Source organism: Vanellus vanellus, assembly GCF_965231255.1.
Source record: "Vanellus vanellus genome assembly, chromosome: 1".
In the NCBI taxonomy this organism is placed as follows: Eukaryota; Metazoa; Chordata; class Aves; order Charadriiformes; family Charadriidae; genus Vanellus; species Vanellus vanellus.
Window position 1 is genome coordinate 218424806 of NC_138905.1, and position 21196 is coordinate 218446001.

At 49.0% G+C, this 21196-nt stretch overlaps 2 protein-coding genes across 2 annotated transcripts in view; one reads left to right on the plus strand and one right to left on the minus strand.

The window, feature by feature from the left end:
- Positions 1–11634: 11634 nt before the first annotated feature.
- Positions 11635–14564, minus strand: LOC309683187 (HLA class II histocompatibility antigen, DRB1 beta chain-like; the record flags this gene model as incomplete). The annotated part of the gene is made up of 5 exons (XM_082497388.1): positions 11635–11705; positions 13133–13243; positions 13456–13552; positions 13664–13725; positions 14342–14564. The coding sequence occupies 5 exons, from the start codon at positions 14562–14564 to the stop codon at positions 11635–11637; spliced, it is 564 nt and encodes a 187-aa protein (XP_082353514.1).
- Positions 14565–20173: 5609 nt separating this feature from the next.
- NARS2 (asparaginyl-tRNA synthetase 2, mitochondrial) overlaps positions 20174–21196 on the plus strand; it is a 54733-nt gene continuing 53710 nt past the window's right edge. The window contains exon 1 of the mRNA XM_082490046.1: positions 20174–20349. Within this exon, the coding sequence (XP_082346172.1) occupies positions 20227–20349 (123 nt within the window). The 5' untranslated portion in view covers positions 20174–20226. The remainder of the gene's footprint in view (positions 20350–21196) is intronic.

Here is a 21196-nt window from a genome sequence, read left to right on the forward strand (position 1 = left end):
ATGTAGGAGGTTCTCCCCTGAGCCAGGAGGACCACAGGAAGGGGAGGCATCTCCTGGCTTACAAGTCTTGCAGGCCTTCAGCCCAAGGCATGCTGAGAGGAGCAGTCTGAACACAAGGAGCTGCCTCTCATCACCAGAGGGAATTGCAAAGGGATTTTGTTCTTCACACAGTCACTTCTAAGAGGGGAATGTGAGCTATATAATTTGGATTTCGCATGCCAGGCCGCTGCAGAGGCTCTGGATTCTCATCAGAATTGCCTCATCGAAAGCAAGCCTGCAGGGAAGGGCTATTTTACTTGCTTTTGAATTTTAACAGCAGACTATTTTGTGCTGTTACCAGGCGCCTGGAAAGCATCTGGATTCTCTAGAGAGAAAGATCCCTGGGAGACGCGTTGCATTTGTTTCTTGTGTAATATTTTGTATGGGGATGGTGGTCTATAAATGTCAACATGTTCTAGTCCAGGAGTGACCAAAAGTCATTGTAACTGCATTTGACTTTACCCATGTTAAATGACATTGGGGACTATAGTCCATTTATTGTGGGACAGACGTCATGATCAGTGTGTTATGGCGAAAGGAAGAGTAGAGAGTTGGTATAGGATAAGAGGTCTTGGGATGTCTGGAATAGAGGCCTTGAGTTTCTGCGTTAGATTTGGCATGGAGAGGACCTCAGGGAGGAAGAGAAGAAATCTAAGGAATTACAGTACAAAGTGCTTTGGGCATGAGGGCTTGGGCATTCCCTTACCCTCCTGACCTGGAGAGTCTCAAATGGGAATCTATCTGGGGGAAAGAACAAATCCCCTGAGAACCCTGCTCCTACCTCCTTTTGCTAAGGGAAACACGGTCAGCCTCCAGAGTTGATCTCTCTTTTCTTCTGTGGAGGATCTCAGCATTGCTGTTGGAGGATCTGAATCAGAAGGAACCCAGAGGCTCGTTTCAGCTCTGCACATAGGTGTCTACACACAGGTGTCTACATTAGCCATGTGTATGAGTTCCTGCTGAAGCACATGAAGAGCTAGTCAGGGCAATCATGGAATCAGGAGAGTAACTGAGCCGTGAAGATGCAGGTGTCTGCTTCCATACAGACTAAATTGCTCCCCAGTCTCCATGGGGTGTATTTACTAGCAGCTTTATTTACCTGCCCACACATATGTGTTCAGTGCATTTGAGATACTGTGGTGTCCTACCTGGATTCCAGTTGCTCATCTGGGAGAGCACAAGTGTCCCCTAGATTCTGTGGCAGACCTATCAGTCCCCTTTCAGACGTCCCAGGTACCCCATGGCCTCTGTATTGCACTAAGTCCCTCCACCTAAGCAATGTGATGAGCCTTAGACCTTCATTGTCTTAATGCAGACCATCTAGTAGTGGGCGTCTAGTCTAAGCCAGCCCCCTGGGCTTCCTCCATCATCACTGGAGGGAACAGTGAGATGTTCATCCCCTTATTCAGTCACACCACTTTCTGCACTGCATCTTCCCCACCACAGCCACCACAGAATCCTCTCCACTGTGGCCCATGGTGGCCTCTACACAGCCTTCACACAGTCTGTCCACACTTGTCACCCATCGGACCCAAATGAATGACGTGTCCCAAGGACTTCTGTCTCTCTGTGTGTTGGTGAATAACAGCTCTCCTGTTGGAACATGGCCCAAGGGAGGGAGATGGCTCCTGGACTTCTGAAGTACCATTTCCTTTTCTTACCAACACCCACAAAGCAGCAAAAGGCATCAGCCCTGGTATGATCAGGAGTACAAATAGTGAATATTAACCATAATATTGTGATCAAATCCTGCGCTGCAATACTGATGCCCAGGAACTCAAGTGAGCTGGCCTAGCAAAGGGTAGACCTGAGTCATTAACAACTGCAAAGCTTTTTGGCATCCACTGAACAGCCTTATCTAATTAATTCTCATCTCCCCCATGGAATCATAGAATCACAGAATGGTTTAGGTTGGAAGGAACCTTGAAGATCATCGAGTTCCAACCCCCCTGCCATAAGCAGGGACACCTCACACTAGACCAGGTTGCTCCAAGCCCCGTCCAGCCTGGCCTTGGACACCTCCAGGGATGGGGCAGCCACAGCTTCTCTAGGCAACCTGAGCCAGGGGCTCACCAGCCTCACAGTGAAAAATTTATTCCTGATATCTCATCTAAAGCTGCCTTCTTCCAGTTTGAAGCCATTCCCCCTCTTCCTATCACTCCATGCCCTTGTAAAAAGTCCCTCTCCAGCTCTCCTGTAGGCCCCCTTTAAGGAGTGGAAGGCTGCAATAAAGTCTCCCTGAAGCCTTCTCATCTCCAGGCTGAACAACCCCAACTCTTTCAGCCTGTCCTCATAGCAGGGGTGATCCAGCCCTCTGAAAGGAAGATGGGGGAAAAAACTATTGACCAGGAAATGGCAGCACAAAAAGGTTAAGGACTCAGGACTAGATCTCTGGGCCACTTGACTCCAGGCCAGTTCCTAATACAACCTTAGCTGCGAGCCTTTTGCCTGGTGGTACAGGAAAAAACGCACTGCTTCTGGGCTCAGGTGAGTTTTGCTGCTAGCTAGAGGACCGCAGCCTCCAGGGTTGTCTGAGCACCTTTTTGCCAAAACTGAATTGTAACGCGGCTTATGCAGTTTTGCTTGATTTACTTTGTTCCTTTGATGTGCAAGGATTTAGTGACATGCTTAGCAATACGGTAGCATGAGACACATTGCATAAAATCAAATCACTGCTGGGGCAGATGCTTCCAGATTTAAAAGCTCGATTGGTACCACAGACACGTAGCTGCCTAACTGCAGGCTGTTTCTCCTGAGACTCAGCCTGTGGGGGCTTCTCAGGACCACTTTCAGTCCCAAAACTGCAGTAACAAGACTTAGAAGTCATCCTTTGAACCTCAAGGTGAATGTTTTAGGTCAGCAGTAGCTGATCTATAACATTCAGGCTGTGCCAGTGTCTCTAAAGGTCTGCTTTCAGCTCTGATTCATCAGCAAATGTCACCCTTCTCCCCTCCCTTCGCCACTCTGCCAGCTGTGGACATGGCCAGGGTGACCTAGATAGTTGCCACCTCCAGGCTGGATTTTACCTTGATTCACAGTTTCTAAAACAGGACATGAAACAGATGGACAGATCCTCGCTGGGTCACATAGGAACTGCTTCATGCCCTGGGACATGTCAAGCGACGTTTGAGGTCCTCTGCTGGTGATGGGTCAGCTCCCAAACACAGCCAGGCTCTCCCCTGTGATCCATCAGCCACCACCTGAGCCATGTCTCCTAGGAATAAGGCAGCTCCCAAATCTGAGGACGAAGCATGTGACATTGGGGAAAATGCGTAATCAGTGACTTCAGTGGGAATGAAGTATCTGTGTGGTTGTTTATGAATATTCCGCCTACCTATAGCTACAGAAGCTTAAATATCTTTCTCGGTCTGTCTGTGCCATCCCATCCCATCCCATCCCATCCCATCCCATCCCATCCCATCCCATCCCATCCCATCCTCTCCTCTCCTACCCTACCCTGCCCTGCTCCATGGGACTCAAGTGGACACACGTTGGGCTGCTCAGGACATGCAAGATCTCTGAGCTCTTCCTTCCCAGGGATGGGATTCATGTCACCCGAGTGTCAGGATTTAGTCTAAGTGACACATCTAAGCTTTCCCTTCATGGCCAACTAAGAGACACAAGCTTCTCTTGACACCTCCTAACTCCTATTTTAGATATTCATCTTGGGAAGGGCAGAACCACTTTGGGGAGTTATCTACTTGGCCGTTTTGTCATATGGGCATCCTATGCTGTCAACTTAGTTTGACTGCCTAATATCTAGATGGCTACAATGAACTGGGAGGCATAATTCCCTAGAAACCTCCATTTCCACCACCAGGAACAATTAGAGCTTGACACCAAAGAAACAATGTCATCTTCTCTCCTTCATCCAGCTGTGGGTTGGAAACAAAGTGATCAGAATCGAAAATGCCGACTGTTTTAGTTTTGCATCATAATGCACTACAACAGCTCTTTAGGGCTGTGATTCTACGTGGTTCAAGTAAATAGGAACAGAGGGCCAGTGACTGATGATGATGGGCTATCTGTAGGTCGTCTCTGCCTTTGAGAATAAAAATTATATTGCAGGGAAAACAAAGGCAACTACCACAATCCCTACAGGAAACAATGTGGAAGCTTCTTCTGGTCACTGAAAAGAAACTTGAAATACATTTTCTAGTTTTGCAGTATCTGAAGGATTCAAACGGTCTCAGTATCTCCTCTGCTCTGGTTTTGACAAGGACAAAATCCTGGACCATGCCCAAGAGCTGCAGGCACTGAAGATTGCTGCTGGGGATTTAGGTCTGAGAATTTTGTAATGAAAATCCTCCTTGTGAAATATTGTCCCAGAATCTCCTATGAAACTACAAATAAATCACACAGGATGTCTCCTAAAGTGTCTTGGACTCTCCTAAGAGCATAGATCATACCCTCCCCCACAGAATACCTCCATACAGATCAGAGACCTGGTTCAGTTAATCATCAGACCAGGTCCATGCACTCACGCAGAGCTTTCTGCTCGACCGCGGCCTGAATCAGCCCCCTCCATAGCATCCCAGGTACAGGAATCACTTGTTTGATTGACTCATGTTTCAAAAAGCCTAGTCTTTTCTTCCTTGGTATCTGCACATGGTAAAGGCTTTCCTGATAACAAAATCATTTACAATGAAATAATTCTTTTTTAAAAATCCCCCATTCCACCCCTTATCTAACTCTCTCAATTATCTGGTCTATATTCCACCGAGAACACGTAATTACTGCATGCACTAAAATCCATCCATCCATCCATCCATCCATCCATCCATCCATCCATCCTGTCTAAAGTATTTATAGAATCATAGAATCATAGAATTGTCTAGGTTGGAAGAGACCCTTGGGATCATCGAGTCCAACCATCTACCCTACTCTACAAAGTTCTCCCCTACACCATATCCCCCAACACCACATCTAAACGTCTCTTAAACACATCCAGGGATGGTGACTCAACCACCTCCCTGGGCAATCTATTCCAATGCCCGACCATTCTTTCTGTGAAAAATTCTTTCCTAATGTTCAGTCTAAATCTACCTTGTTGGAGCTTGAAGCCATTCCCTCTTGTTCTGTCATTAATTACCTGTGAGAAGAGACCAGCACCAACCTCTCTACAGTGTCCTTTCAAATAGTTGTAGAGAGTGATGAGGTCTCCCCTCAGCCTCCTCCTCCTCAAACTAAACAGTCCCAGCTCCTTCAACCGCTCTTCATATGATTTGTCTGCTAGGCCCTTCACCAGTTTCGTTGCCCTCCTCTGCACTCACTCCAGCACCTCGATATCTCTCTTGTATTGAGGTGCCCAAAACTGGACACAATACTCGAGGTGTGGCCTCACCAGTGCTGAGTACAGGGGCACAATCACCTCCCTACTTCTGCTGGCCACGCTATTTCTAAGACCAGCCAGGATGCCATTGGCTTTCTTGGCCACCTGGGCACGCTGCCGGCTCATATTCAGCCGCTTGTCAATTAGAACCCCCAGGTCTCTTTCTGCCAGGCAGCTTTCCAGCCACACTTCCCCAAGCCTGTAGCGCTGCATGGGGTTATTGTGGCCCAAGTGCAGGACCTGGTACTTGCCCTTGTTGAATCTCATACCATTGATGTTGGCCCAATGATCCAATCTATCTAAGTCTCTCTGTAGAGCTTCCCTATCCTCCTGGGAATCAACACTCCTGCTTAACTTGGTGTCATCTGCAAACTTGCTGATAATACACCCTATGTCCTTATCCAGATCATCAATAAAGACGTTGAACAGAAATGGTCCCAACACTGAGCCCTGAGGCACACCACTTGTGACCGGCCGCCAGCTGGATTTATATCCATTGAGCACCACTCTTGGGACCTTCCAGTTAGCCAGTGCTTGATCCAGTGGATCGTATGCTCATTCAGGCCATGCGAAGCCAGTTTTTCCATGAGAATTGTATGGGGGACAGTGTCAAATGCTTTTTGAAAGTCCAGGTATACAATATTAACAGCCTTTCCCTCGTCCAATATTCTGGTAATCTTGTCATAGAAGGAGATCAGGTTCGTCTGGCAGGACATTATGCTCATATTTAGGTGCCAATTCCCAATTACCACAGAAATCCTCCCCCCAGAAGCCACCTATTCCTTGGGAGCTCAGCTCTGTGTCTGTAAGTGCTATATAGGAGCAGGTTGTACAGGGCTGGAGGGTGTTCCAGTCTCCAGCTCTGATTGCCTGTACCTGTGAGAGCTCCTTTAAATTAAATGAGGTGGATAGTGTCCATATTTGGAGATCACAAGTCGAGTTTAAACCAAAATGCGTCCAGTAGGAGTGAGAGAAATTCTTAAAAATAGGATGGGGACGACAGAGGTGATGTGGCAGGAAAATGGATTCAAGTAGCTCCATACAAAAGATGGCAGTTTTGACTTAAATAGTGTATTTGTACATAATCTGTCAGATAAATAAGTAGATAAAGAGTTGTTAAAAGTCATCAGGATGATTTGGGGCACCCAGCAGGCTGCCCCAGCCATGAACTGCCTGGTACAGAAGCAGCACCAGCCCTGGGTTCAGAGTGGTCCTTGGTGTGATGTTACGAGACCTCTGCTGTCATCTAGTGACAAAAAGGAAGAAGTAGCCGAGAAAAAAGGAAGATCTTGGGATGAAAGAAATGTCAGCACACATTACGGTAGGGGAAGCAGAAAACAGTGGACTTTGAACACCTGGAGCTCACTAGCAGTAGTGAAGTCTCACCTGTACATGCAGAGCCAGTTGAGAAGTTTCATGAGATGTCAGCTAACATACATCTCTCCTGACCACAGAGGCTTCACCATCTGAAATTCACAGGCACTCCTGTGGGCAGGCACCTGGACTATTTGTCTACATCTTGCTCCCTAGAGGAGCTTATTTGTCTCCATCAGCTATAACGGGAGAGTGAACAACAACTCGGATGTAGACACCTGCATGGCAGTGCTCTGGAGTTAGGTGAGAGGGCTGCTGGCCCTTATGACCACTGGGAGGTGACACTTACCTGGAGAACAGGTCAGAACGTCTCCAGAAACCTTGTTATCCCTATCCTCCCCTTTGCCGATTTTGCAGGAGTAAAACTCAAACTGGCCATCCCACAGAGCAGCTGACCACAAGGCAGCTTCTTCCTCCACAGGAGCTCCTCCAGCCTTTTGTGGACATATCCTGTATGGGGATATGTCCCCTATGGGGACACGCTGGAGGCAGCAAAGAGCATCACTGGCGGCTGGAAGAGGTTGAAAGGGGCAGAAACTATCTGGAGTGAAATGAGGCATGAGAAAAACAAGAGCTGATGGTGCGTGCACAGAACCAGACATCAGAAGGTCGGAGTTCAAATCCCATGCGTGACCTTGACCTTTTTGTGTGATTTAGGACAAGTTGTTTCACCAGTGTAGTCAGTAGCACAACAGGATACTGGTTTCCCATGGGAAATCTCCAAAGGTATTAAAGTTTGGTGGCTTAAAACACCTCAGTGATGCTGGGCACAGTAGCCCGCAGATACTCCAATTCCAAAGAAAAATCGTGTTTCACCAACGAAGAGCTGGTTTCCTCACCCTACTCTTTAATTACTATGGGGTGCACAGTGGTTCGAAAGGTTTAGTTTTCTTCTCGCCAGCCGGCATGAAGCAACTGAATCTGAGTTTTGCCTTTGTTTGCCTTTCTCCCATGGTATTCTTCAGCCACGCTGCAAAAGTGATTATGAAACACTACCAACGCTGTCCCGCTCTGCTGGTAACGGGCCCTCGGTTCCTTCTGTATCTCTATGAATCACTTCATTAGGTTCACAGACCTGCCAAAGGATATTTCAGAGATTTCCTTTTAAGTCTTGAAAATAAAATATTAAGCACAATCAATCATTTCTTGTGACAGCTTCTTTGTCCATGTTCAACTATTCCCATTCATTAGAAACCATCTATTTAAAGGCCACAGTGCGTGGGAGAGGGGTAGGTATTAAAAAGAAAAAAAAAAAAAAAAGCCACTTCTTGATCCTAACACCGAAGAATGGTTTCATTTTCTTTGTTTTCCTACTGGAGTCACATATTTGAGGCACAGCCATGCCTTGAATAAGGCAAGAGCATTACGGATGCTCAACAAGGTCCCAGCATCTAGGGCACCATGCTAAGGGCAAAGACTCGGATTTCACAGCGGGTAATTTTTTGCTCACACAATCAGTAAGCAAAGCTCGACAACAAGCCCCAAAATGATTGAGAAACACCTTTCTGTACCCGCCGAGGTGCTGATACAGCTGTGAAAGGATGAGTTCATGCCGGGAGCTTAAACCTCAGAGTGTCTGAAGAGCATGAAACTCCTTGAGACCGGCCAATGCCGGGGACCACATTGGGCATCAGCAGTGACAGAGGTTCATGCATCCAAACAAATTCCGCCTGCTACCCCAGAAAGCAGCAGAAAACCAGCTGCCATCTCTATATTTTCAGGCCAAGTGGGATATTTCTGAGCAGGATTAAGAGCTCTTATGTTGTCCTGCTGATGAAGGCAAGTTGAGGGTGAGGCCAGGGCCAGGTTCTCAGCTTGCCCCATTCTTTATGCTCGTCCACATCAAGGAGCCACAATATCTCTTCTCTAAGAAGAGGTTTTCTTACTGCCGAAAGGATGCTGCGAAACTCAGCAATGCACCCCGCATCGCCTCGGAAGGGGCTACAGGACCCCCGGCCCAAACCAGTCGATGTCTGCATGGAGAAGTGGAAAGTCGTTGCACGCAGTAAACAAAGGCAACATTTCATAGCAGCACATGGTAGAGGCAGCTCACCTCAGGTAAATATGCCACAGATGAATAATAAAAAGCACCCCGGTTACTTGAAGCAGAGGCTGTCATGGAAACCCTGGCAGCGAGCAGCATCGTTTAGGGGAATGGCTTAGGAGTGACAGAAAAAAAGGGCATTGTTTCCCGGGAGGCACGCAGGGTCCCAGGATTAAACGTGCCAAGCAAGGCTGAAGTTTGGGCTTGGGAACTCTTCAGCAGGTTGCCCATCCAGCCCAGGATGTATTGCAAACTTTCAGTGCTTTCCCTGCAAACTGCGGTGGATTTTCCCCTGTTAGACCTGTTGAAAGGGAATAAGCCCTTCGGGACAATAAACGTCCCCGTGTGTTAGTACTCAGGCTACTGTGGGGACACACTTTTCAACAAGAAAAGGTGGTTGTTGTGGATATTTACCATGAGGTTCGGCAGCAGAGCCTGAAAGAAAAGCGGTGGAAGGGCTCCGTGTGTACCGCTCTTCCTAAAAAACATGGTCCAGAAGGTCACGGCTGGTGCTGCGCCCTCTCCAGAACAGCATCCCTCAGTGCTGAAGGCTCAGGGCAGCTCCACGCTGCCCGTGTGATCTGAATTAACACTGACCCCCATTTTCCAAACCTGGTTTTATATTCCCTCCTCACTGAAGGATCACAGACCGGGATGCTCGTCTTGCTCTGCCGGCTCACTGGTGTGCAAGCACCTTCCTCCTGGCATTTGGTGCTGAGGTTTATGTCTTAATTGGTATCCCCCAAACCACTCCGGCATGAGGGCAGACAACTCGATAAACGTAAGAAACTGCCCTCCCTTCCGTGCCTTTTCCACCACGCTCCTCCTCCCAGGCAGCCTGAGCTCTTTTATCGCGTTCTCAAAAGGAAAGAGCTGCCGAGTCCCCAAACCTCACAGCAGCAGGGCGCTGGAGATAAGGCAGGGAAAATATTTCACTCGCAAGGAAACTGCGCTCATCTCGCGCTAACGTCCCCATCCTCTGGAATCCAAGGCAATAATTACAGCAATTTGTAGATAATTATTTGTTAATTAAAAACAGGCTTGCTGGGTACAGTTACCAATTTCCTCCGCTGGCTGCATAGGGCTGCACAAGGAGACACTGGGGGATTGTCGGTTTCATAAAATCGTTTGCTTGTTCAGTTCAGAAAAAAAAGCCCCCAGTGGGTCGTCTACCCCCTCTCCCCACATCCTGGCAGGTCTGATTCATTCTCCTAAGATATCCCAGAGAGATCCGTGCCTGGCTTTCCCTTGGAGAATTCCAATGAAGGTGACTGCCGCATCCCCCCACAGCAGCCTGTTTCCCTGGCTAATTTAATGACCTTGTGCTCACGCAGACTCATTTCCAACCACATTTGAATTAGTAGCTCCTAAAGAAGGAGTCATGACCCCAAGTCGAGGTCATGAGCCTGAGAGAAGCTCACCTCCATCCCATGTTTATGTTAGCAGTGATAAATGAACAGTGTGTAGATGGAGTTACAGCTGGGAGCAAACTGGGGCTGCTGGTTTGAATAGTGCCCTTGGGGGCATTTATTGTGCCCTCGATTGGGCAGTCCGTGGTTCTTGGGAGCTTCACAGGAATAGTTTCCATGACAGCCGTGAGAAGAAGTAATGACAAGATTTCAGATGACCCCCACTAAATATTGCACCACGAGGATTGCGTCTTGGGATGAAGCCCTTTATGATGTGCCAGGATTTTGGATCTTGGGAGTCCTCTGTCTCTGTTTCTTCTGTGGAGCACACCTTCTCCTGGGCCCACCATGATCCACCAACCCACCAATCTGCTCCAGGGTCTCCCACAGCTCCAGAGCCAGGAGGAATTACTTAGCCCTGGAAGCAGGAAAGTCACATTTCTCCAGCTGGATTGAGCTGGCTCTGGGTGGTCACTTCAGATGTCCCTTCTTCTGTGGCACTGAGGAAACAGCTCACAGAGATGTAAGAGTTGGCTGGGCGGGTTGTACACCAAAATAGTACCAGTAGCACCAGTATAAACCCTCAAGCAAGCCCATGGGGAAGCGTGGTAAGAGGAGAAAGTGAGCAGCCTCCTACTAGTTGTAGTAGAGCTGCTTGGAGCCACAGTGACAAGGATGGGACCACAGAATAATATGGCCATTTGTCATCATGTGCCCAGAAACAGATTGTTCCCATCCCCCTTAGCAAAACAGTGGCGTCAATGAGAACAAACCAGTGATAATGGGGAGGGGAAACAAATTAGACTGTCAATATCCTCTTCATGGCAATAATCTCACAGGTTGTTAGTCACACAGGGCTGGTTTCGCCCCTCTAATTTTCTCATGTACGTGGGCTTTCGTGTTCCTCTCATCACCTGAGCGGCTGAGTGCCTGCACCATGTGCAGAGGAATCACAATTAAGCAAAGTGGCTGGATGTCATGATATATGGGACGACGTCTCTGCTTCAGCAGCACAGAAAGCTAGCAAAGAGCTGAGATTAAACACCGGGTTAATTAGTACATTTAATTAGCTCTCAGTTATTAAATCCTTTCAGACCCTTAGATAAATCGCTCAAAGTACAAAACATTCCTTAGAAATGCTATTATTTATTCCCCTCTTCTCTCTCCAGGTGTGTGTGTAGGGCCGGGAAGCTCTAGCTTTCCTCCTGCAGCAGAGCCCATCCTACCCTCAACGGCCTGGCATCGGTCCCTGGGATTACCCCTGAATTTGCAAGCAAATTTGCAAATTCACAGTTCTTCAGAGAGGGGAAGAGGCAATACCCTGCTAACGTGGGCAATGGTAGAAAGAAAGGGAAAAGTGTTGGGAAAAAGCAGGGAGCACCAGCTCCTCTTAACTCCAAGAGACAGAAACTGATTCACAGAGGTTTGCTGCGGACTTAGTCACCCAGCAGCGCGTCCCTTTCCCTGTCGCCTTCCTCTGCTGCCACAGCTGACAGGCATGGCCGTTCTGCCGGGAAAAAGAGCAGAAATGGGTGGAGGAACTTCTCACGCAGGCTTTGGAGTATTGCCAGTCGCCGTGCCAGCTAGACTGAGGAACAGGACAAGCTCCTCCAGGCTCCTGTTAGCAGTCTCCTGCCTTCCCCCCCCAAGTGATTTCCCTGTGATTTCCATGTTCATCCTAACAGTCCGTGGTCACATCTCTGCTCTGAAGTCTTGGAGGAGCTACCAGCCTGCTCCTTCTCCCTGTCATCTCCAAGTGCATGGCAGTCCTGTGCTAACCCATCACACAAAGCTGCTGAGATCCATGGGGTCAGCTGAGCTTCAGAGAGCCCATGGCAGCCCTGCCAGAGGCTGTTCTGGGAGAGGATTTATTTATGGCAGGGGAATCCAGTTACTGAGATGACCTTGGAGACCCACCCAAAGCATTTATCCCTTGGATAATGGGGGGGCCCTGAACAACACAGGCGCAACGAGCCCAGGTCCTGGGCAGGCTGGGAAATTGATTCCTATAGAGTTAAATCTGTAGGCCATTCTCATCATAGTTCACTGGGAAACTGGTGTTTGGGTCTAAGGAAGGAGGTTTCAGCATTTTCAGCATCATGCCTTCTCTTCCCTAGTTATTAACTAGGTCTATATAATTAGTTATTATGGTGGGCAGGGAATTCAGGTCCTCCTGATGCTGGTGAGCAAAACCCACAGGCTGAGAATTCATGGGAGCGAAGGGCTACATCGGATGTGGTTTGCTTAAGAGAGTTTGCTTAGGACAAAAACTAATAGTATACAGGATTAAGCTGAGGGATATTCCTCATTGCACCAGGAAAGATGTCACACAACAATGACTTACCCAGTACTTGTTTGTTGATTCTAATAATCTTAAATTATTAGAAAGCAGAAAGCAAAGGCTCGGCTAAGATGCTGTTACTCAGCAAACCAACACTCTGAGAACATGAATGCAGCTTTCTGGAAGATAATGTTCTCGCTTTTATTCCCCTGCGCAGTTTCACAAGAAAGGTATTTAATCCTTCTATAAATAAGTATGAATGTATTTGCTTCTAGAGTCTACAAAATATGTCTGCAACAAAGCGATGTGGAGACATTTGGGAATGAAGCAGCTAATTTGATACTCATAAGAAACCACAACCATAGCCTAGGACTGTATCTCAGAGGACTGGGCTGACCTTTCAGCAGCTGATGATAGTTCTAAAATGGCTTCTCATCACTGAAAAGCCCAATCTAACATCAGTTAAAATAAATTAAAAGCTATCACTGGCTTCTGCGGATATCGGATTAGACCATATAAAACCCACTTGAATGCTGGGAACCCAAGAAAATTATCATGGTAAATCTAAATTCTAGTGAAGTCTTACAGGCTTTAAAACATCTCTCCGCAGCCCCATTAAGAACAGGTTTCTACTTAGCTCATGAATAATTCACCTTTCTTTTTCTTCTGATAGATGACGAGTACCACCACGATGAAGCCTAAGCGCAGCACAAAGCCCAGCGTTCCAGTCACCTTCTTGCTCACAACAGTTTCAGAGCACGTTTCTGTTGGAAGAGCAGTCCAGAGAGTAAAGGCCCAGGACAGACATTGCTTTCCCCCAAAATAACTTTGGGGTTGGACTAGATGATCTCCAGAGGTCCCTTCCAACTGTGACCATTCTGTGATTCTGTGATCTTTCCTAGTTTCCTGCTGTCCCCATAGCGCTAGAAGCAACTCTCCTCAAGGCTTTCTGATGTCCCCATTTCCAGTTGCTCACCCCAGGCCATGGTGATGGGCACTGGCAGGCTGACATGCTCCACCTGGCAAGCATAGACATCCCCTTGCTTAGGCATGACTTCCAAAGTGACCAGGCTCTGGAAAGACATCTCCATTTAGGATTAAACAACTTTGTCCATCTCCTCCTGCCCATTTTTGAACTACTTGATCTTCATTTCAGAAGGAGAAAACCTTGCTGCAGATCAAACCAGGTAGTTGGGATAGTCCCGCAGCTCCGTTTGCATGGGAGAAATTTTCACTCTGTGTTTAACTGAAAAAGAGAAAGAGAAGGATGGAGAGCACTGACCAATCCTCCTCAGGAATCATTCCTAGCAACAGGACCTGAGGACATCATACGGATTTCTCCTCCAAACACATTTGTGAATGCATCTTTTGGTCCAGACCCACTGGTTTCAACATGACCTCCCATTAACATGTCTCCCAGCCACATTCACCTTTAATTCTCTTTCTTTCTTCCTTCAGTGAAAGACCACCACAGAAGATGAACTCTGCTTCTACCAGAAACATCTAGCAGGAGCATTTCATGTCTTCTCCCACATCTCAGGTGGGTCCATTGGTCCTGGAATTAGCAGGAGGGGAGGTGCATTTGTTAGGCTTGGGAGTCCTGTCCCATGCTTTTCTGTAGGGCTCCTGCAAGTAATTTCCTTCAGTCTTAGACTCATAATAAAAATGCTAACTGCTCCAGTCCATGACATTCATTCTCCTCCTGCCCCACTGAACTCAGACCTATGTCCCACCATCCACTAAGCTCCTCTGACATCCAGTGGCTGCCAAACACGGAGGTGACGGAGTGGGGTAAATGTGGTCCCAGGCTGGGGAAGCCAAGTTTCCCCATGCAACTCTCCTCCTCCCCTCCAAAGACTCACTTCTGTCCATCACACTCTGAGTCCTCCTCCAGCTGTAGCTGCGGTATTTCTCCCTTGAAGCCCACAGGTAGTTAAGCCACTGCAGCCTGTTCCAATACTCAGCAATTGCCCATCCCAGCTCTATGTGGGCCACGTAGAAACCCACCTCACTGTCGTAGGAACAGATCTCCTGCCGGTCCCAGATGAACCTGTCCAGATACCTCACCTGCTGAGTGCCATTCATGTAGGACACTCCTGTTTTCGCTGTAGCAGGAAATGCTCTGGGTGGACACAAATGGGACAAGGTCAGGATGGACATCTTGCTGTTGCCATTCCTTGTCCCAGAATATCCAGAATTTCTGCTCATGTGGAGGGTTGGTATGAAGAGCCGTGTTGCTCCTTATCCCTATCATCCTATCAGGCCCACAAATCAGGGGGGTTTGAACACAAGAATCCCCAAAGAGGCCATTGTTTCTCAGGTGAGGGCAAAAAAAAAGCTTGAAGAGAGAGCTAGAGTGCTAACAACCACATCTCAGCTCAAAGGAGGAACTTCTCAGCCACACTCTGAGTGGAGGAACTTGAGGAAGTTCCCAGACACTGAGCAGGATTTGACAGCCCCTTGCTACGGATCCACTCAGTACCAGTATTGGGCAACATCACTGGTAACCAGGCAGGAAAGGGTTCCATTTCTGCCTTTCACTAGAATCTTTTTTGGAGGAACGCAGAACAAGGGTTTCACCAGCAGACACCACAAACAAGCACCATCAGAGCAGAGCAGTCAACAAAGCAGCTCAGATACTGCTGTGCAACTCCCAGGGCTCCATCCTTGAGGTGTTATCTCCAGGCTGGCTCCTTCCTGGGACCCAGGACTGTGAATACAGCCTAGCCCCAGCAGAGCGAGATTAGAACATCTCTGAGCTTTGGGTTTACTCACCCACCAACTTTATTTAGTGGAAGGCATGTGTTACATACAGTATCTCATTTCATTGGAAAGTTACTGCTGTGAAACCAAGAAATACAAATTCTTTACTTTGGAATGAAGACAAATGTGCTTTATTTCAGGTTACCAAGATATCACTGAAAAAAAGACCAGCACTTTCTAATCACAGGGTCCCCATTCCTATATCTTAAGCACAGCAGGATGTTGACTGTCTTGTGTATCTAAGTTTCAAACTAGGACCTTTAAGGACACCAAAGGGCATCCACTGATACAGTGAGAAGAGTTCAAAACCACAGGGAGACTGTCAGATTGAAGAACTGCATGTTATCCACAGGTTAACAAGGATTTATCTGCTTTATTTTTCTTTCTCTTGGGGAGACATGCTCATGTCCTGCATGCCTAGCCCTTCATCCTCCCAGAAGGCACTATGTCGAGCTTCCAGCAGAAGGCACAAGTTGATCGATCTCCTGGCAATGTAGTCAAAAGGATGCTGGACTTTTGGGGGATGCTCAGGACTCCAAATCAGAGGTCCATGAAGAGTGGACAATGCTGCTGATAAAAGCCCTCACTGAAAGAGCCCTCCAAATCAGAAAGAGATGCCACTGCTGGGAAATATACCTTCAGGGCTCTCAGAAGAAGAGATGGAAAAGATTTCCACATGTCCAGCACCGAGGGGAGAGCTTTTCTGTAACAGCGTCTCCAATTCCAAACTATGTGGAAAAACCAGGTTCATGTCATCATCAGACACCAGAGAGATGAGAGTCATCTTGGAGAGCGCAAGATTTGATTTCTTGCTTCATACCCCTCCCACCCTGTTCCTTGCCTTTCTTAGGAGTCCCACTCCCTGGCCAGATCTGGCGGATCTGGGGCTAAAAGCCTCAGAATCAGAAGGGAACAAAGACAGATTCACTTCAAAGTAGAACTGCGTGGAGCTTTTCCTCCTCCACTCGCTAGAAAGGACCAAGTGAAGGAACAGAAAGATGTAGAGGGCATGGGTGAGCAGGCTCCATGTGGAGCTAAAGCACCAGGCTGAAACATCCACATAGGAGACATTTCAGAGCACTTCTCCTGCCGGGTGAAGGCTGGGCATTGCTATACGGATGGTGCCAAGGAGGTGGTGCCCCACAAGCATGAGGCTGATTCTCTGCTCCCACCCCAAAACCGACACTGCCTGTTTGGAAGCCCTTTCCCACCATGGCTCTGTGTTTTCTCCGCAGCCACTACACCCAGCTGGGACTACAGGAGAATCATTATTTCTCACCACCCTTTAAACTTTCCCCCCTGCAAACACCCTGACAACTGGCTTCCTGCCTCCCAGCCCAGACTTTCATTGCTAATCTGATCCACAAACAGCACCAGTGCCCTCTGGAGAGCTTTTGGAAGAGCTCTGCTCTGCAGGGAAAGAAACAAAATATACATTCAGATACTGTTGTGTCTTTTGCAGACACCCAAAGCGGCTCCGAAACATCCAGCTCACGCACCAGAGAGGGAACAGAGTTAGCTCCAGCACTGCATGGACCCATATAGACCTACTGAAACAACCTGAGATGTGGGGTCCTCACTGGGGCTCTGGTTCGTGGTACTGACGTTACCAAACTGCTCGCCAGTGAGGACAGCATCCAGCAGTAAAAAGAGGATGGTCGGCTCTGTTGGGAACAAATTGATGTCTGTTGGAGAGCTCTGGGTGCACAGTAACCCCTGTCTGTGCCCCTGCCATCTTAAAAAAAAAATGCTGGAGACTGTGCATGTCAGCACATGAGTGCTGTCTGCAGTCCAGGAGCCTGGAACAGCTCACAGCAATGTAAATCCCGGCAGCATCTGTCCCAGGTGAAGAACTTGGCAAAAGGGAGTATGGAGCAGATCAGGGCGTATGAAGCAGCAGCGGATGTTGAGCTGAGATCCGAGGGCAGAAAAGCTATCTGAGAGACCGTCAGCTTTGCACTCTCCTAGTCCTTCATCCTCATTTTCTTTTGGGGACTGATGGACCAAATTCCTGTCCTGTCTAGTGATACCATTTGGTCTTTAGAAGGAAAGATATTCAGCTGGCTGGGAAAACTTTGAGTCCAGTCCTAGAAATTTGAGGCCAGACTTTCCTGTGTTACCCCCTTCCCTCCAAATACCCACAGCTGGCCCTGGAGCAGACGGGTCTGAGGGGAACAATCTTACCCCTTTCCTGGTGTATTTAGACACTGTCATTGGTGTTACTCCCTAATTATTCCCTAAATTAATTGTTTATCTGGCCTGGAGAGGGTTTTATGAGTCAAATAACCCTGGAAAAAAATACTCTGGGCAGTATGGGCTGAACAAGAGAGGAAAAACCTATAGCTGAGCGCAATAATAAATGCACCATCTGTGACCAGGCAGAGAGAACATGTACCGTGCACTGAGCAGTCATTACACACCTGTTTAATTCTCACATTAAGCCAGGACTTCCCTGAATGATAGAGCCTTAATTTCCTACCAATTTACATCCTGTATGTCTGCCTGACACTGCAACAGTACCAGCTCCTTCCTGCGCTGTGATTCCATGAAGAAACCACATCACAACGCCGTACCAACATCCAGCAAAGCTCAATGCTGGCCCTTACAGGAGGGGATGGTGACTGGCATTAAAACAAAACTAATTTTGCTCACTCAGGAGCACCAAGACATGTGTGTCCCTGAGTTTCCATCCAGCACTGTGGCAGTAACCTGCGTGTGTCCAGGTGGTCTGCCCACTTCCTTGCAGCAGCACGGAGGACAGACATTAGACAAGTTGTCCTCCTTGGCTGAGGATGCACTTCTAGCCCAGTTCTCATCTACCCTCCCTGCACCCTGCCCTGTGGTCTCCGGTATTTCCTCTGAATGTCTTTCTCATCCACCCAGTTATGCCCGAGCCCCTGCGCTGCAGCTCTAATTCCTCGGGACGGCCTTTCAAGGCAGCTCGGAGGTCAGGTCTAGACTGAGAGCAACGGGTGGGGACATCGGCTTACTGGGAGCAAAGGCAGAGGTGAAGGAAAGCCCTGGCAAGCAGCATGGGGACTTTGAGAACAAGAAGCTTTTCATGCACAGATAAAAAGCACCACAGGGGAAAGTCGAAACCAAAGCTTTCCTCTTCTCGTGCCCATGAGCCCAGCTTGTTTCTTTTAAATGAGGTCTCTGGCCAGCAATTCTTTTCTTACCTGAGACTTTGCAGCAAGGCAGGGATTTGTCTCCCTACAAGCAGTGTCACTGCCAAAGCTGCCTCTCAGCACCTCCTGGCCCTGGGGCATCACACTGCTGCTGTCTCTTGTTTCACCCACTGACTCCAAAGATCAATGCGCAGGTATGGGACAACCTCTGACCACAAGCACAGCAGACACGTTCAGCTGCTGCCTTCCCGCAGTGTGACTGTGCAGAAGAGGGATGTGCAGGCAAAGGGCTGAACAGAGCGGTAAAGTCCAGGCTGCGTGGGGAAGTGGCACTGACTCTACCCCATTTTTATAGACTCATAGAATGGTTTGGGTTGGAAGGGACCTTCAAAGATCATCTAGTCCAACCCCACTTCCCTGGGCAGGGACGTCTTCAACTAGATCATGTTGCTCAAAGCCCCATCCAGCCTGGCCTTGAACACCTCCATGGATGGGGCATCCAAAACTTCTCTGTGCAACCTGTACCAGTGTCTTACCACTGTCAGAGTGAAAATTTTCTTCCTTATGTCCAATCTAAATCTACCTTCTTACAGTTTAAAACAGTTGCCCCTTGTCCTGTCACTACAGGCCTTAGTAAAAAGTCTCTCTCCAGCTTTCTTATAAGGCCTCTTTAAGTATTGAAAGGCTGCAATAAGGTCTCCCCAGCGCCTTTGCTTCTCCTGGCTGAACAGCCCCAACTCTCCCAGCCTGTCATCAAAACAGAGGTGTTCCAGCCCTCTGATCATCCTTGTGGCTCTCCTCTGGACATGCTCCAAAAAGTCCACATCCCTCTTGTGCTGAGGACCCCAGAGCTGGACGCAGTACTCTAGGTGGGGTCTCATAAGAGCAGAGTAGATGAGCATAATCACCTCCCTTGACCTGCTGTCAGTGTTTCTTTTCACGCAGCCCAGGATGCGGTGGGCTTTCTGGGATTCAAGCGCACATTGCCTTCTCATGTCCATTTTTTTGCCCACCAGTATCCCCAAATCCTTCTCTGCAGGACTGGAGACGCTCACCTTCTTGACAACCGCTTTTCACCCACCACTCAAAGGAGCTGGAAGAGGCAGAGGGTCAAGAAGCAGAAAAAGGGACAGGAGAAGGGTCTTGTCCCCCAGCAGGGCTTGCAGACCAGAACTGAGTCCTGTGCCTCTGATTAGGAAAAGCATGGGCCAACATGGGGCTTACCCCTCCAGACATGGCCCCAGAAAAACAGGAGAGTGGCAGATGGTCCGTGAAATCCACAGCACGCCGTTCCTGGACTGTGCTACCACTGAGAAGGGCAGCCTCTCCCTCCAGGCTGCTCCCACACACACTCCCAGGGCCGGGTGAGGAGCAGGGCTGCAGCGCGGCCTGGCTCAGAGCCCAGCCGCAACTGGTCTCCTCTCCAGAGGCTTGGGCCTGGCCCGTCCCCAGTTTGCCTCATGCAATGGAGGCGGTGGAAAGCCCACCTGGGGTTCCTGAGGCAGAGGAGGCACCCCCGCCATGGGGATCCCACCCCCGCCGTGCCCTGCTTGGCGCCATACCCCGACCCCACCGCCTCGTCCCCCTAATCCGTCCGTCACTGACTACAATTCCCAGAGAACCTTGCGCCCTCAAGGCGGAAGAGGCGGCTCTTTGGGGGGGTGGAGCTCTTCCGTTCTGATTGGCTCGCTGGGGCAGCCCCCCGCAGCCATTGGATGAGGTGGTCACGTGAGGTGCGTCGCCTCACGGGAGCCGTGTGGGAGCGGGCCGGGAGCGGAGCGGAGAGGAGCGGAGCGGTCGGTCGGGGCGGGATGAGGCCGGGCTGTCGACGGGAGCAGGCCCGCTAGCCCTCCGCCATGCTGGGGGCCCGGGGCGGGTGGCAGGCCTTTCGCCGCTGCGCCTCCCTGCCTCGGGCGGTGCGGCTGCGGGTCCGAGAGGCGCTGGGGGCCCGCGAGCCGCTTGGCGAGGTTAAAGTGCAGGTGTGTGTTGCCGGGAGGTCGGGGTGTGCCTGGTAATGACCCGATCCAGCGCCTCAGCTGAAGGGAGAGGAGCTGGAGTAGCGTGGCCCACGGTGGCTCCACTGCCTATGCCTCAGGGAGAAAAACTAGAACCTCTGCAGCGTGTTTTACTAAAGCTCTCCTTTATTGTTCCTAGAGCCAGCGCTCGCTGTATTTATTCAGTTTGCCATTGCCGGATCAGATGCGAAGCTTTGAAGTTACTCAGGGCATGTGCAAGGAAAGACGGTTGCTGTGGTGGGTTATAGTGAAACATGCTCTGTCCAAATTTTGGTTTTATCACCTGTTTGGTTTGGGAGAGTGAACCTCTGTGATGATGTTTTTAAAGATTTGCTTTAGGCCTTGTTCCACGTCCAGGTTTATAGCAGTGTTGGGTAGAGCCAATGATACCAGTCTTACTGATGTTTGTGTCCGGTTCCTGTTGTGAACCAGGGTAGACCAGGGTAAATGGACTTTTTAGCCATGGACCTCTTTCCCTTTCCTCAGCACAGGCTTGCGTGTCCCCTTGGTTTTTGGTGTTCTTGACTGACAGAGCGGTGGTTGCAGTTGCGTAGTCCCTGTTTTAGTGCAGGGCCTTTGGCTAGAACTACGAAGTTGTCATTGTTTCTCGATGAATCTGTAAAGGACTGGGGTGCTTAGTAACAGTTCTAATCTACGCTCTTTCAATTTAGTTTTGGAATTTTAAGGAATAAATTCTTTACAGTGAGGGTGGTGAGATGCTGAAACGGGTTTCCCAGAGAAGTTGTGGATTCCCTGTCCCTGGAGGTGTTCAAGGTTGTCTTTGAGTAACCTGGTCTAGTGGAAGGTGTCC